At 40.5% G+C, this 15483-nt stretch overlaps 1 protein-coding gene across 15 annotated transcripts in view; it reads left to right on the top strand.

Annotated features, from left to right (window-relative positions):
* Bcas3 (BCAS3 microtubule associated cell migration factor) overlaps positions 1-15483 on the top strand; it is a 481230-nt gene that overhangs the window by 355723 nt on the left and 110024 nt on the right. Inside the window, exon 24 of one of the 15 annotated variants that reach the window (XM_090351169.1) lies at positions 11187-11281. The exons of the other annotated variants lie outside the window; for them this stretch is intronic. Coding sequence (XP_090207295.1) covers positions 11187-11266 — 80 coding nt within the window. The 3' untranslated portion in view covers positions 11267-11281. Of the gene's footprint in view, positions 1-11186; positions 11282-15483 lie in introns of those variants that run through there. 15 annotated transcript variants of the gene reach the window in all.

Raw genomic sequence — 15483 nt, 5'->3', positions numbered from 1 at the left:
CGGGAGTTTGGCCTAGTGGTTAAAGTGTTTGCCTAGCATGCATGAAGACCCGGGTTCGATTCCTCGGTACCACATACATAGAAAAAAGCCGGAAGTGGTGCTGAGGCTCAAGTGGTAGAGCTCTAGCCTTGAGAAAGTCCAAGGACAGTGCTCAGGCCCTGACCTCAAGCCCAGGACTGGCAAAAAATAAATAAATAAAATAAAATATCCTTTGTGGTGTTTTGGAAACTTCAAAGTCTATTTCACACCAGATTCATGTGTATGTGTACATACATATATACATACATACATACATACATACATACATACATACATACTTTTCTTTTTTTGGTCGGTCATGGGGCTTGTACTCTAGGCCTGGGCACAGTCCCTGAATTCTTCAGCTCAAGACTACCGCCCTACCTCTTGAGCCACAGCTCCACTTCTGGTTTACTAGTGGTTAACTGGTGAGAAGTCTCTCTGTCTTTAGTGCCCGGGCTGGCTTTGAACCTCAATCCTCAGATCTCAGCCTCTTGAGTAGCTATGCTTACAGGCGTGAGCCACGACACCCAGCCAGATTCATATTTGGTCAACATTGCTAGGATGCTAGACCTTGTCTCATCGTAACAGATGCTTAAACAAAACCTGACAAGAGCTTCCAAACTGTGAGTCCTAGACCTTTCTCTAGTTAGAAGGACATTATTAAAGGCCATGCATGGTGGCACGTGCCTGGAATCTAGACTTTCTGGAGGAAGAAGTAGGAGGATAAAGAATGTGAGCTCAGCTTGTGCTACATAGTAAAGTTGGTTTAAAAAAAATGGGGCAGGGAGTGTGGTCTAGCGGTCCAGTACTTGCCTAAAATGCACAAAGACCTAGGTTCGATTCCTTGGTACGATCCTGTGGTACCACATACACAGAAAAAACCCAAAGTAGTGATGTGGCTTAAGAAATCTAGACTTGAGAAAGCTCAAGGATAATGCTCAGGCCTAAGTTCAAGCCCCAGGACTGGAAAAAAACAAAACAAAACAAAACATTAAAGCATATCAGTTATTCCAAATATTTTCAACTTGTCTATTTGTGGTTCTGCTACCTGTGCTTTTGGTGTCATAGCCAAGAAATACTTGCCAAGGTGACTTTTTCCTTGTGTGTTTTCTTCTAGGAATTTTATGTTTCAGGTTTGTGTCTTATACTTGAAGTGGATTTTTGTGTATGGCACAAAATCAAGATCCAATTTTGTTTGAGAAGTAATGTACCCATTACCTGGTGAATGTAACTATAACCCCTCTATACATAATCCTGACAATAAAATATAATTAAAAAACAAAGCAACAAGCTGGGCGCAGTGGCTCACGCCTATCCTAGCTACTCAGAAGGCTGAGATCTGAGGATCAAGTTTCAAAGCCAGCCCAGCACAAAATGACCTGAAACTCTTACCTCCAATTAACCCCTAGAAAATGGGAAGTGGGGCTTGGCTCAAGGGTAGGGCAGTAGCCTTGAACTGAAGAGCTCTGGGACAGTGCCCAGGCCTGGATCAAGCCCCAGAACCCACACACACACAAAAAAAAATCCAACTTTATTCTTATTGCAAGCTTCACTTTGATCTCTCATCTCCTGTCATTATTTGTTTGCATCATTACAAATAAATATTCATTGATAAATTCTTTCTTTTGTGGTGTTAGGGTTTGAATTCAGAATCCCACATTTGCTAGGTAGGAGCTCTACTACTTGAGCCATGCCTGTATCCTTTTTTATTGGCATTAGTTTATTTTTCAGATAGCCTCTCTTTTGTCTGAGGAAGCCTCTGATTGAAATCTTTCTACTTCTGTCTCCCTCTTAGCTGGGATTATGGAGGTGTACCACCATGCCCAGCATAAACTGCTTATTAGATAAGGAATTCTACACAATAAACACCAATGAGGATTGGAGACCAAGGTCTAGATTTAGAGACATATGAATTCTGGTTTCAATGCAGTTTGTCATATTCACTGGGACTTTTCCACAGTTTTCTCTCAAGAAGATCTACAGACAATCTAGAAAGACTTAAAGTGCTCGTTCATAAGTCTAGAGTAAAGGACTCCGGCTTTTCATTTGCCTGCATTGCCGTGCCTAGGACATCCATCTGTCAAAAACTTCAGGGAAAATAATAACCTAAAATCATTTTACATAGCCAAGGGGCAAGCTTTAACATGCTCATTAAGTCTTTTTCAAAAAATAATATGTCAATTTAAAGCATTTTTAAATCTCTTTTTTAAAACTCAACATTTGTTTATTACAGGAAAACTAAGAAAAATGTAGGGCAAAAAGGAAAGGAAATTAAAATTACTCATAATTTCATTACCCCTAGTTAACCACTGTTTTACAAGCTCATTAACATACTCTCCCAGCTAATTCATCCTGCCAGTCTTTTACAAGGTAATGTCTTGAAAAGACAAAGAAATTGGATCTGTGTTCAAACACCAGTACTGATTTGAAAAAAAAAAAGACAAAGTTTTCAATAGATTAAAAGTAATAATTAGGAAAATCTTATCCAACTAAGTACATAAGATGAGGAAAGGAATGAGTTTGAAAACAGATGACTAAAGTTAATAAAAATGTATATAACAACAGTATAACAATTGGTAAAATTCAAAGGATTGTTTGACTTTACTATTAAAACAGCCTGATTCTCCTATTCTTCCTTTATTTCACATTTATTCTCCATTTCTTCTACATTCTTTTTAATGGCAGGTAGTTGGTTTTTAGGCTTAACTATAATTGTATAGTTTGTGACTTCACTACTTACCTTTCCACATGTGATACAATAGACCGTAATTTGAGGAAGTATTTAATAAAATATTATTGATCTCTATAAAATTTCTTACTTTAAAAAGTGAGAAGATTGTCCCCAAACAATCTGTTGCCAATCAATTTTTCTGTCTGGTAGAAAAATTTCTGTGTATAAGTCAAAATTATAGAGTACCTTTCTGCCCAGTGTTCAGTGGTTTCAGATAGTTAGACTCAGCCTAACAATGATGGGATGCCAGACTCTTCTATAAAACCAGTTCCTAAGGGAGCACCTAAATGTCAGATTTCTGTTTCAGGGAAGGGGAGACCCTATTGAAAGTGAAACAATAGGACACAGTTGCATGCTTACATGCCTGGGGTGAAGTCATAAGGGCTGGGGAGCTGATATGGCTGAAGTCTGGGGTCTAGAGAACAGACCTCCAGGCCTCTTCCTCCATGACCCAAGGATCTACAGTGATAAGATGGCTGGGGCCAGGAGTTCTGGCTTTCTAACATCTACATGTGACCCACCTCACTCACTGACAAGGTTCTTTTCTGTTCTGTGAGAGCCCCTATAGCTACGTGACTCCAGAACTGATCTGCCTAAGGTGGCATTCTACAGATAGTTAAGTCGGGAATAGTTGAAAACAGGTTTTGATTATTCCCCTGGGTCTTTTGACTTTCAGAGCCTCCTTCTAGAATGTACTAGGACCCCCTAGGTTCCAAGATAGGCAAGGAAGAACAGAGTCAAATACATTTTAGATGCTGTCTGCTCTGGCCTCTCAACACCTGTATATCCAAATTAGACTATATGCTACCAGTTAGCAATCTCGAGTGCTAAGAGGATTCTGAGCCAAATGCAGTGGTACAGGTCTGTAGTCCCAGCTACCCTGGAGGGTCACACTTAAGCCTAGGCAACATAGTGTAGTAAGACACACTGTCATAGCCCAGTAGTTTACACCTATAATCCTAGCTTCTCAGGAGGCTGAGATCTGAGGGTCATGATTCTAAGCCGGCGTGCTCAGGAAAATCAGTGAGACTCTTATTTCCAGTTAGACATCAGAAAAGCTAGAAGTAGAGATGTGGCTCAAGTGGTAGAGCGCTATCCTTAAAAGCAAGAAAGCTGTACAACTGTTATTTCCAGTTCACCACCAAAATAGTAGAAGTAAAGCTATGGCCCACTGGCACAACTCCACAAGATGCCTCCATATAGGCCAGGCAGGCTGGCTTCAAACTTATGATCCTCCTACCCTTTACTTTTTTTTTCAAATTGAAAGTCATGCTTTTATTTTAATGCAGCTACAACCATTCTACCTTGACATGATTTAAAATGTCTACCCTAAGACCGTGTGTGAAAGACCCTAATTGACAAACAGGAGATTTTTTTCTGAGCCTGATGTTATACCATCATTCTGAGAACCATTTTGTTTAATTTGTTTTCTTTCATATAGTTTCTGATGGGAAGAATTGCATTGCTTTGAAACCAAAATTAACTTGATTGAAATGTCTTAGACTTCATCATGTTCCAGTGGTTGAAAAGGTTACTTCCCAAGTGTTCAATTTTTTTAAGCACAATATACATTAATCGAATTGCTGCTACTTCTTGACATTCATCATTCCATGAAATATCACAACTCAATACATTAAGCAGGATTTTTACACTCCAGTTCCCACTCAGTACAGAATTATTTAACTTTGAATATGTCTTATAAATTTGAAGGTGAATTAAAAAAATTTTTGAACCATTTATAGGTTTACTGAATATGATTCTCATATTTTCTTTCTAGTAGTCTGCAACAGCTCTCAGAAGGAAAACACTTTAAAAAAATAATGCATTCTACAGTAACTGTCCAATCAGAAATGATGTGTGGAGCAGTAACCTGCCAAGTATATATTAAATGAAAAACTGATATTTAAGAATTTCTTGTCTTTGACATGAAAAGTTCTGCCATGAAAAATACAGACTACATTGAGCTTCTGATTTTTTGTACAACATTTTGTGATTTTTTAAAAAAAAAAATTCTGGCCTAAAGATAGAAAGTAAAATAAAATGTTCTTTGTCTATTTAGTTATCCTTGACTCCATGAAATTCTCCAAAGTAATTACTGGTGACCACAATACCACCTACCAGCAAGAGCAGCATTGACCAAGTGCCAACTGCCTTGCTGCTGACCACAGCTGCTCTTGAGCGGAGCAGATGTTTCTCCTTTTGCTTTGGCAGTAAAAATTTATGGAGCAGTTTTGCAAATGTAGAGCTGGCCTATCCTACCTGAGGACTGGCTAGAGACCTTAGCCACTTGGTGAAGTAGACTTGCATTTCTCTTGTCCTGCCCACCTGTGGGTTTCCTACACTTACTTCGTAGGCCCTGGGGCTTGTAATCTGTAGTCCTTGTTGGTTTGCTTCCTACCCACCCTTGTGATTTGCCCCAAGAAAATAATGTTGGAAGAACAACCACTCTGTGGTTACAAACTTGCTGCTTTAAAAGGATGTCACGTTGGAACTTTGCACCTCCCAGTTGTGGGTTTACTAAAAGGAGTGAGGGTGCTTTGTTGGGATGTTTTGTTAGGATACTTTTCGGAATTTTTCCACATCTCTTTGGTTTGGATGTTGATTTGGAAATCTCTTTTGAATTCACTTCTTCTGGAGTTCTTTCTTCCTCTCTGGGCACCTCTTGAATCTTTCCCCCATCAAGGCCTCTGAGGAAGCCTTTCAGATCCCTTCTCTTTATAGATAGAACTGTTTCTGAGTCCTTTTAAAGACTAATGTTCTTAAAGGCCTGATTTTACTTCTGAGTTGAATTAAATGATTTCGCATATTTGTTCTGTGTTCCTTATTCTTGGATGAAGGAACAGATGTATGAGTTGTAGCCGATGCTTTAAAATAATATATATGGAAGTCTAAAGGCCCATTCCTGTAATGGTCACAATCTGTTTCCCAGGACCTTTAAAAGAAAACAACTTACAAAGATATTAACAATCAAGGGTCTAAGCCCCAGCCTGGCATGAATTCCCATGGAGCCTCAGGCCTTGGGAGGAAGAGTAAGATGTAAGATCAGAGGGCAGAGGCTGTGTGGTGAGAATTTGCCTGCTGCCTCAGCAAGACTGACCTCAGTCCTGAATGGTAGTTTCAGGAGTTTGTCACTGTGGGAAATGATCTTGCCAGCTCTGTGGCAGGCAGATGACCAACCCTGATAGTATGACTCCTAGCATACATGATACCAAGACCTCATTGAATATTCTATGTGGTCCATAGTAGGAACATAGGATAAGGTAGGTGACGGCTCTAGATCAAGAAAGTTAAAGCCGTACATTCACTTTGTGGAAGAAATATACTAAAACTAGGAGTGTGAAACTTCGTTCTTCTTTGATTCTAGATAGGACCTCGTTTAGATGAATATATATATGCATGTATATGTATAGATATATATACACACATGTGAATATATTTCCTACTTCTACTATTCCTGAAAAAAATTGTTTTGAAAAAAATAAAAGCCTTGAAAGCAATATCAACTCTGCTAGACTGGTATTTGGCTCAGCCTTTTTTTTTAATGTTCCCAGAGCAGAGCACTCCTTAAAACTAGGATGAGAAAAGTTAATTTTAATCCTCCAAAGGCTTATTTGCTAGCACAAAAGGTCATGATACACACCCAACAACAAAAAAAAAAAGTGAGCTCTTAGCATCAGAAATACTTTAGTGTCTTAACATGGAATTATGTGACTAAGTTTGTTTTAAAAGCACCAGTTAATCCAAAAGTTATGGGACAGAAGCGTTTTTCCTTTTACTAGTGTAAGGTAAAACTTTTTGTTCTTATAATGTAATTTCAGAAATCTTCATAGATAATTTCAGTACCAGGATTGGAATTCAGAACTCAGCAGGAACTCTACCACTTGAGCCACACATCTAGCCCTCTTTTTTGCTGTTTAATTGGAGATGGAATCTAATAGTTTTTCTACCTGGGTCAACTTTAAACTGTAGTCCTCCAGATCTCATCCTCTTGCGTAGGTAGGATTATAAGCATCAGCCACTGGAGCCCAGTTTAAAGAATTCTTGAAAATTCTTTACAAGTTTGTAAAGTGTTGATAGCATGAGTCATTTTCAATGATGTTTAGGTAACTGCTCCCTCCCTAATATTGTCTTAACTTATAATCTGTTATTGGTCAAAAGAGTAAAAAATTGTTATCTAACTGATACATCAATAGAAAACAAAAATGTAGTGTTCTAAACTGGGTGCTGGTAGCTCATATCTATAATCCTAGCTACTCAAGGAGGCTGAGATCTGAGGATTTTGGTTTGAAGCCAGCCTGGACAGGAAAACCTGTGAGACTCTTCTGTCCAGTTAATCACAGAAAAAAGCCAGATGTGGTGGGATGGTTCAAATGATTGAGTACTAGCCTTAAGCAAAAGGAGCTTAGAGACAGCACCCAGGTCCAGAGTCCAAGGCCCAGGACCAGCCCCCCCAAAAATGTAAAAGGAGGATAGAAAATCAAACTGAAGATAGAAATTGTAGCTTGGATTTCTAAGCACCTGCACAGAGTAGATTCTGTTGTCAGGTGCTAATAGGGCCTGCCTGAGCCATTGGAAGAATACTCAGTGCATGTGTGAGAAGGGAAGGGGCAGAGAAAAGGGCTCATTTTTTCCTAAAATACTACTTTAGAGACTGAGATTGTAAAGGAGAACCTCTCTGTTTTGGATCAAGCCATAATAGCTGTGAGTCATGAAGGCATTAGGGAAGCACTGGAGACATCACTGCAAACACTTGAGGTCCTGTTTGAGATAAGCAAGATGATTATCTCTATAAAGAAAGTGAAATTAAAGGGATAGTTTCCCATTTTTCAGACAGCTGAAAAGGTAGTCCTGTCTGACACAAACTGATGCATGTGTTGTAGCTGTGGGGAAGAACGGTAGAAAGACCTAGAAACCAGGCTCAGAAGCTAACCTCTGATGCTTCCTTCCCCAGAAGTGACTAATGGATCTAGAATCTCTCAGAGTCCCCTCTGGTCCAAGAAGACTGTGAATCTGGTTTTGAACATGTTCCTGTATTGGATGAGCTCAGAAATGCTTTTATTACTTCTGGCTGCCTTTGGGGTGCTTCAAAACAGTGTGAGCTCCTACTATCCGTGAGCCAGTCTGGAAACCAAAGTACAATCCCACTCCTACCTCCTAGCCAGGCATTCAGATGACCCAACACCCTCATTCCTCTGGCCCAGCACCAGGAAACACTTAGCCCAGAAAGGCCATTTCATTTCCTGTGAGCCAGTCTTAGATCATTACAATGGGAGCTGGGCACTGTTGGCCCAACTGAAGATTGATACAGTGGAGCCTCAGCAACTGCTAAGCCTGTCAAGTGACCTGGCTTTCCAACAACACATGGGCCTGGTGAGAAGCAAATGGAGACTTTCTTAACTCTAGGCCTGACTCTAATGAATTTGGGATTCACTGCTGGAAGAAGACTGGATCCGGGTACATCCAAGTCTCTGCCCTGGAAACCTCTGGGTTGATGACTGATATGTTAGTCTCTTGAGACCAGGCTGTACAGTTGAGAAAAGTAGCGAGAGCATCAGATCTCTGCAGGTCATCTGGCCCCCATAAAAAAAGCAATAGCAACTGGGAAAAGGCTAGACTTCTAGGTTCCCAGCTATACTGGATTATTAGACAAAGCCACCCACTCCATCTTTGTTTATAGAACTCATTTTCAGGCACACGTGTTTTATAGTGAGGTGGAGGTTGTAAAGAAGCTATTTATAATGAAGACCCCCAAATATGTGAACTTCATATCAATAGCTTGATCTAACAGATCTTTACATGGGTGGCAGTTTAGGAGAGAAAGGGAGAAAAGGATAAGGAGAAAAAAAAAGTAATAAAAATAGCTGAGATCACTCAACAGTTATCAAGAAACAGATACTACAGTTTTATAACATGAAGTACTAAAAGTATATGCACTCTTAAAAGGCAATTAAAACGTATGCTCTGAAACTATAAAACATTTTCTTTTCATCTGCAACATAGAGGGCAGATTACAACACATTAATAACGTTTTGTTTAGAGTTCAGTTTCTGATGGTTTCCAAATGTAGTCTGTGTAGATTAACCAGAAGGAGTCCAGTTCCCTTTTTTAAGAGCGCTTGTAAAGGAAAGCAATGTGGTAAGATTGTTATGAAAAGAGAGTGTATTTAGGAAATAGCACTTAGCAGGGTCTCTCTGAATGGCTGCCAGGTCAGGAAGCTGAAGTGCAAGGCTTGGCCCTTATTCAGCCCCCCCAGTTCCAGCTCCTTGACCACACAGTACGTCAGGAATATGTCACAAGCCAGCCAGGAAGACTCAGCCCCGCCCATGGCCCAGCTGGCACGGCTGCTTTCACATAACCCAGGGCTCCAGAGGGGCCGGAGGCAGGCATTCCAGGGCCACGGGAACATACAATTTTTTTTTTTTAATAGAAATGGAGAACTTAAAAAAAAGAAAAAAAAGCCTGGGAATTAAACAGTGCTGAATCGTTATGGAACATGGGCCCTTCAAGTAGCATGTTGGAGATGAAAGTTGCCTTAAAAGTTCTCTCTCATCTTCTGCCCTTGTCTTACACAAGGAATGCTCCTGGTCTCCATCCCAGTAGTGGTGTGACAGAGTAGCCACTTGGCTTCTCTCAGCCCTGCCTGCCGTGCCTACTGCCTTCCACCTCACTGGGCTCAGCCTTCTGTCTAAGGACTTCCACCTGTCCTCCTTAGGGGCTGCTCCAAAGCCTGGGGGTCTCCAAAGCTTCAGGTTTGACTCTAGGAGGCTCCAGTGATTCCTTGCTGAACCATCTGTTTGTACTACTCATCTAGCTGCTAGGTTTCAGCCTTAGTTTCTTTATCTGCAAAACAGAGATACCATTAGTGTCTACTATTAGTGTTAGAAGTTCCGATTAAATGTCTCTCATAATTAACGATGCCTGGTTTGTAACAAAAACTCAATACTGTTCTCTGCTTATACTGTTAATTTAGGGTTAGTGTGTATGCTTGTTCTTTGTATTGTCTGTTGGGACTTCAACTCAGGGTCTGGACTTCCTGACGCATGGCGGGTTCTCTACCATTTCACCACTCGAGCCATACCCCCAATCCAGCTTTTTTGTTTGTTTGTTTGCTTGCTTACTAGTTAGTTGGAGTGTCTCTGACTTTTCTGCCCAGGCTCTCTTCAAACTTCAATCCTCCAGGTCTCATTCTCTTGAGTAGCTAGGATTACAAGTGTGAGCCACTGGCGCCCAGCCTATCATTTGTGTTTTTATTGTTACTCCTGTTCTGTCTGCAGTGGCTGCATGAAAGGAGTCACCCTCAGGAATCTGGGGTGAGTCTATCACTGGTAGACTCTCAGACCCGGCATAGAAACAGGTCCTGGGGATGGTGAGTCACCAAAGTCCTGTCATCACATTCCAGCTGAAGTGGTTTTCTGCTTGCCCTTTGTTTTGGTTTTAACTTTATTTTATACCCAGCTTTTAGTTAAGTTCAGTCTCCTCAATTTCCTTGTGAGAAAACTAAGGCTCAGCAAGATAGTTTGCCTGCCTAACTCCATAACTGAATAGAGGGTGTCTAATTTACATATCAAAGGAACACTGGAGAAGAAAGCCTTAAGAAGACCTAAATCCTTCAGGCTTTCTCCTTCTGGCCCACTGGGACCCTGTTCAAAACCCCAGTAGTGAACTTTTCCCTCCATCATTCGAGAGACAACCTTAAGGAGAAAATTCAAAAGTCAGTCTCTTTTCCTTGGGTATATTATTCGAGAACAATCCCCTATGAAAGTTCAGTGGATGTTTTCTGTCTGAAACCTTGAAGAGATTGAACCCTGCTGGGCAGCTGCTGCCTTGCCCTCAGTAGGCTGGTGAGGCCTCCCCCAATTCTTCCCTCTGCCCTGGACTTCCATGTCCCAGCTGTACAGGTAGCTCGGCCAAGCTCTGTTACTGAGGGCCTCAGTGGTTTAGAAGTCCATGTACTGCGTCAGTTGGTGCCTCATTCATCCTTTGAGCGCTGGCCTCTCCCTTGCTCCACTGTTAAATCCAGTTTTCCTGTTTTTCTAAAATGTTTCATCACATTTAAGACTAGAAAAAATGTATACTGCTTTGAATCACTGGTAAATAGTATTCAGTTGCTGGGAAGTTCTTTTATACTTACTAACAGCAATGGTACAACAAAACCATTATTGACCTAGAAAAATCTACTATAAATTCATCTGCACTTCAGCTGGTTTCACTTTTTCCTTTTCAACTGTTCAGTTCTGAAATTGTCTGGTTACAATGAAATGGTCCTCTTGTGTCATCTCATTTTCTTTTTTCCAGGTACCTTCCTCTGTGGGCCTTTAGTTTCATTAATCTCTATTTGTTCCAGAGGCACCCAGGCAGATTTTTCAAAGGACTGTAATTGTCGTAGAAAGAGCACAATGACTTATTGAAGTTTCATATGTTGCTTTTTTTTCAGAGCTACCAGAGATTGGAGCAGATTCTTCCACTTCGGTCAGATCAAAATATTACAGTTTTTCCTTCTCTGTTGCCTATTAAAAAATTACTATTCTCGCTGATGATTTGCTAGAGAACAGAACAGTAGGTTACTTCAAGAGATAACTATTTGCCTCAGAGTTACTAGCCAGGTAAGAAGAGAAACTGAGACTAAATGTGGTGGCTCAAGGTTTAATCCCTATACTTAAGGACCTGAAACAGGAGGCTGACATGGGGTATGAAGCAAGACTCTGTCTCAACAATAACCGAGAATATGAGACAGATTAGGTTTGGAAGAAATTTATGATAGAAGAATGTGTCAAGGCTTCTTTCCACGTATACCTTCTACATAATCCACAGAATGTACCATCTTGGGTTTCTACATTCCATTTTTCTTCTTGTGATAATGCTCAAAAGCCTCACAGAGAACCGGTGTTGACTACCAATTGGGCAGAATTGCAGACATCCTTAGGACTATAAGTCTTTGTTCCAGGGGATTTATTCTTTGGAAGTCTTCTTACTCGCTTTTCATTTGGCCATACTGTGTGGCAGGCTTGGAAATTGAAGCAATTTCTGGTGTAGTTGTCCTTGTGGACAACCTTACCACAGTGTTCTTTTCCCTGAGCTGTTTGTGGTGACATCCTAGCAATTTGTTTAGATGCACAGTGAGTGATACCTTATTATTGGATTAAGTGGATGGGGTTTGAGTCTAAGGCGCCTTAGATTCTTGATGGTTTCCTTGGCATGCTACTGTGTATGCAAGTTTGCTCTTAGACTTGAGGGATAAAGGAGGCCATGCTTCCCTTTTTCCTTGAAAATTGAATCTGATCAAACTTAGTTTTTTTGAAACTCCAGATTTCCTTCTATACTCTGACTTTGTTGTTATAAGCCCCATAACTGACAAACACACACACACACACACACACACACACACACACACACACACACACACACACACACACATATATATGACTCAAGGCCTGGGCTCTGTCCTGAACTACTTCTGCTCAAGGCTAGCACTCTTACTACTTGAGCCACAGAGCCACTTCTCCCTTTTCTGTTTATGTGGTACTGAGGAATTGAACCCAAGGCTTCATGCATGCTAGGCAAATACTCTTACTAGTGAGCCACATTCCCAGCCTGGGGATTTTGAAAAACATTTTACATTGTGTTTTATACTTATAGAGCATGCCCATCCGGACTATTTCCTTTTAAATCCAAACCTGAGAAGGGCTAGAGACATGGTTCAAGTGGTAAACCACCTGTCTAGAGAGCACAAGGCTTTCAGTGCAAACCCAACTACTACCTGCCCTCAAGCAAAAAATAAATAAAAAGTTAAAGAAGCAATATAAATCTAAAACCTATGGAAGGGGGCAGGTATGGTGCCTAATAATGTTTATCATCCCAACCAAGTAAAAAGTTTTTTCCAAGAACAAGCTTGGATGTGGTTTTATGTGCTTAGAAGCCCAGGAAAGCAGGTGTAGGAAAGTCACAGTGAGCAAATATAAGAAAAACAATTGATGTAAAAAGTGACAGAGGCATAGTATCTACCTGAAAAGGACAAGGCCCTGAATTCAAGTTTCAGGACCATGAAAAGAAAAAAAAAAGTCAGGCCAGAAGCATAATGTAGTGATAGAGTGCTCATTTAGCATGAACGAAGCCTTGGATTCAACTCCTTAGTACCATATACTCAGAAAAAGCCAGAAGTGGTGCTGTGGCTCAAGTGGCAGAGTGCTAGCATTGACCAAAAAGTGTCCAAGAACAGTGCCCATAACCTGAATTCAAGTTCTAGGACTGGCAAAAAAAAAAAAAAGTCATCCATTTTACTGATAATGCATAGAGGAGAAGAAAATTCTTAAATTTACATTGTGAATAAATAATAGAGAAGTCTGGCATTTTAGTCCTATCTTCAAACCTTTCTTCAAGAATGTGTTGCACAAACTTATTTTCTTTTGGCTGGAATACCTCAGTTGCTTCAATAGTCTTTTTATCAAAAGTAGCACACATTTTAACCATGTCATAGTACTTTTTTGCTAGTCCTTGGGCTTGAACTCAGAGCTTGAGCACTATTCTTGGGCTTTCTTAAGGCTAGTGTTCTACCACTTGAACCACCGTACCATTTCTGGCCTTCTCTATATAGGTAGTACCAAGAAATGGAACCCAGGTCTTTGTGCATGTTAGGCAAGCACTCTACCACCAGACCAAACTCCCAGCCTATCATGGTATTTTTGTCTTTTCTTTACACTTCGGTGAGAATGAGAGGGGCAGCTTTTTCCTTCTGACCTCCCTCCTTCCAGCACTTGTCTCCCATCACTTCCCTTGATCTTAATACAATATAGAAGGATGGTCACTGCTTATGCCATGAATTTCTTAAGAGAGGAATTGTTACCAATACATTTCAGTGACCTCATGTGATGGACCAGGGATTAGTACATACTGCTGTAATTTATTTAGGAAACCAGGTGTCATTTTATACAAGAACCACAAAATACTAACTAAATATTGACAACAGACAATTCCATCCTACGTATGGTAGCATATGGATTTGTATTTGTAATTCCCTCAAGATAAGATTTTACTGTCCCTCTTAATTTTATTAATCCATTCTAAACTGACAGATGCTGCAGTGAGCCTTGAGCTCTTAGGGATTCTTGTTTCATTTCTGATTAAAAGATGAGTTTCCTTCTTAAACCTGATGGTCTAAGTAAAGTATAAGTCATCTTTCTCTCCTAAACATCTTGTCCGAATGCCAGAGGTAAACTTGTTATTCTCTATTGGATACTAAAGTAGCTTTTCAGAATCTGGACCCCTTCAAAAATATTCTTGTACACAGAGGAGAAGTCTAGTGGTAGATTAGCAGTATATCAGAAGCATTGTAGATGCTTAGGTTATTGTAGTTAGTATGTACCTTACTTTGATTTACTTTTCTTTTTTTTTTTAATTTTGAAAGAGTCTGGGGAGAAGAAGCAAAGCTCAGAGAACTAATCTGTGTTGATCTGTCTTCTCAAGGCACACAAAATTTGAGAAGACTGAAATTTAGCCAGATAACAACCCGGAGTTATGGTCAATGTTCCACTGTGGTTTGTGCTTTGTTCTTTCTTATTAAAATCTACCTCTGACTTTAGAACACGGTAGTTGCCAGTTCCTGTCCACCGGCCTTCAGGACATCATCAGTTGATCCACTAAAGAGGTGGTCTAAGTCACGGTCCTTTCCTTAGGTTACTGGCAGCAAAGCAGGCTGGTCAGCCGAAGAATGTTAATGAAGCCATTTAAGTTTTCCAGCCATGGGAGCTGCTTCTCTTGGTTTTGATTCTCTTCCATTAGCTTACTTCCAAGAAGAGGCTAATGTTCTGCGTCAAGGGCACCTTAGAATGGGCACTTGTCCATTCCTGGCTCAGGACTATCCTGTTGGAGATCTCCCTGAACACCACACACTGGCTATCATTTCTGCCCTCCTGTTGGCCGATCCTCTGAGAGGTTTACGGGGTACCTGAGGTCATCTTTTACTGTAGGAATGTCACTTTATGGCACCTTCCTAAATAGAACTAAAGCATTATGTTTGACTTGTTAGTAACAATGGCCACTCTTAATTGAACTGCTGTGAGAATTAAACACTGGATAGGTTGCAGTCATAGATTGCTATTAATCTGCTTTGCAGCCCTTCCCCATCCTTACTAAGCACATTTCACATATAAGTGTGGGAGAAATTAAGTAACTTACCCCAAATCAAGACTTCACTTCTAAACCCTATTTTGTCTTCTCAGAACGCCCTAGGAGCTTGAAATCACTGTGGTATTTCACACTGACATGACAAGAGATTCCCAGGGCATTAATTCAGTGATCTGAGCCAAATGTGGAGAAGTATTCGCCAATCTGAAAAATAGTAGGTTGCCACAGTTTTACCAGGAAACCCAAGGGAAAAAGATGCATCCAAGTACATTAGACACATTGCAATCAAAAAACTTAAGTAAAAATATTCAGTTTAAGATCATCTGTTTACACTGACATGAGGTCTATGGAAAAAGAGGAAGCCAGCATCATGTTTCTGAAATATGCAATTTTACAATGGGAACGTGTTATAAAACGCCCTGCCACTGTTGTTTTCCTTGGGATTTAGGGTGAGAGACATGAAGGCTGACAACCCTCTTCCTGTTGTAGGTCAGAGCTTCAAGGAACTCTGTAATCTTCCCACCAGCTTTTCTCTCTCCTAGAACTCACGGGTAAAATTAGATGCTGGCTGGCCTTCAGTAGTTGAGTTTGAAAGCGTTCAGAGGCCGAAT

The sequence above is a fragment of the Megascapheus bottae genome, chromosome 17 (genome assembly GCF_031878675.1).
Source record: "Megascapheus bottae isolate mThoBot1 chromosome 17, mThoBot2.hap1, whole genome shotgun sequence".
Lineage (NCBI taxonomy): Eukaryota > Metazoa > Chordata > Mammalia > Rodentia > Geomyidae > Megascapheus > Megascapheus bottae.
Note: the sequence above shows the minus strand (reverse complement) of the source record. Positions and strands in the feature narration are given on the sequence as shown.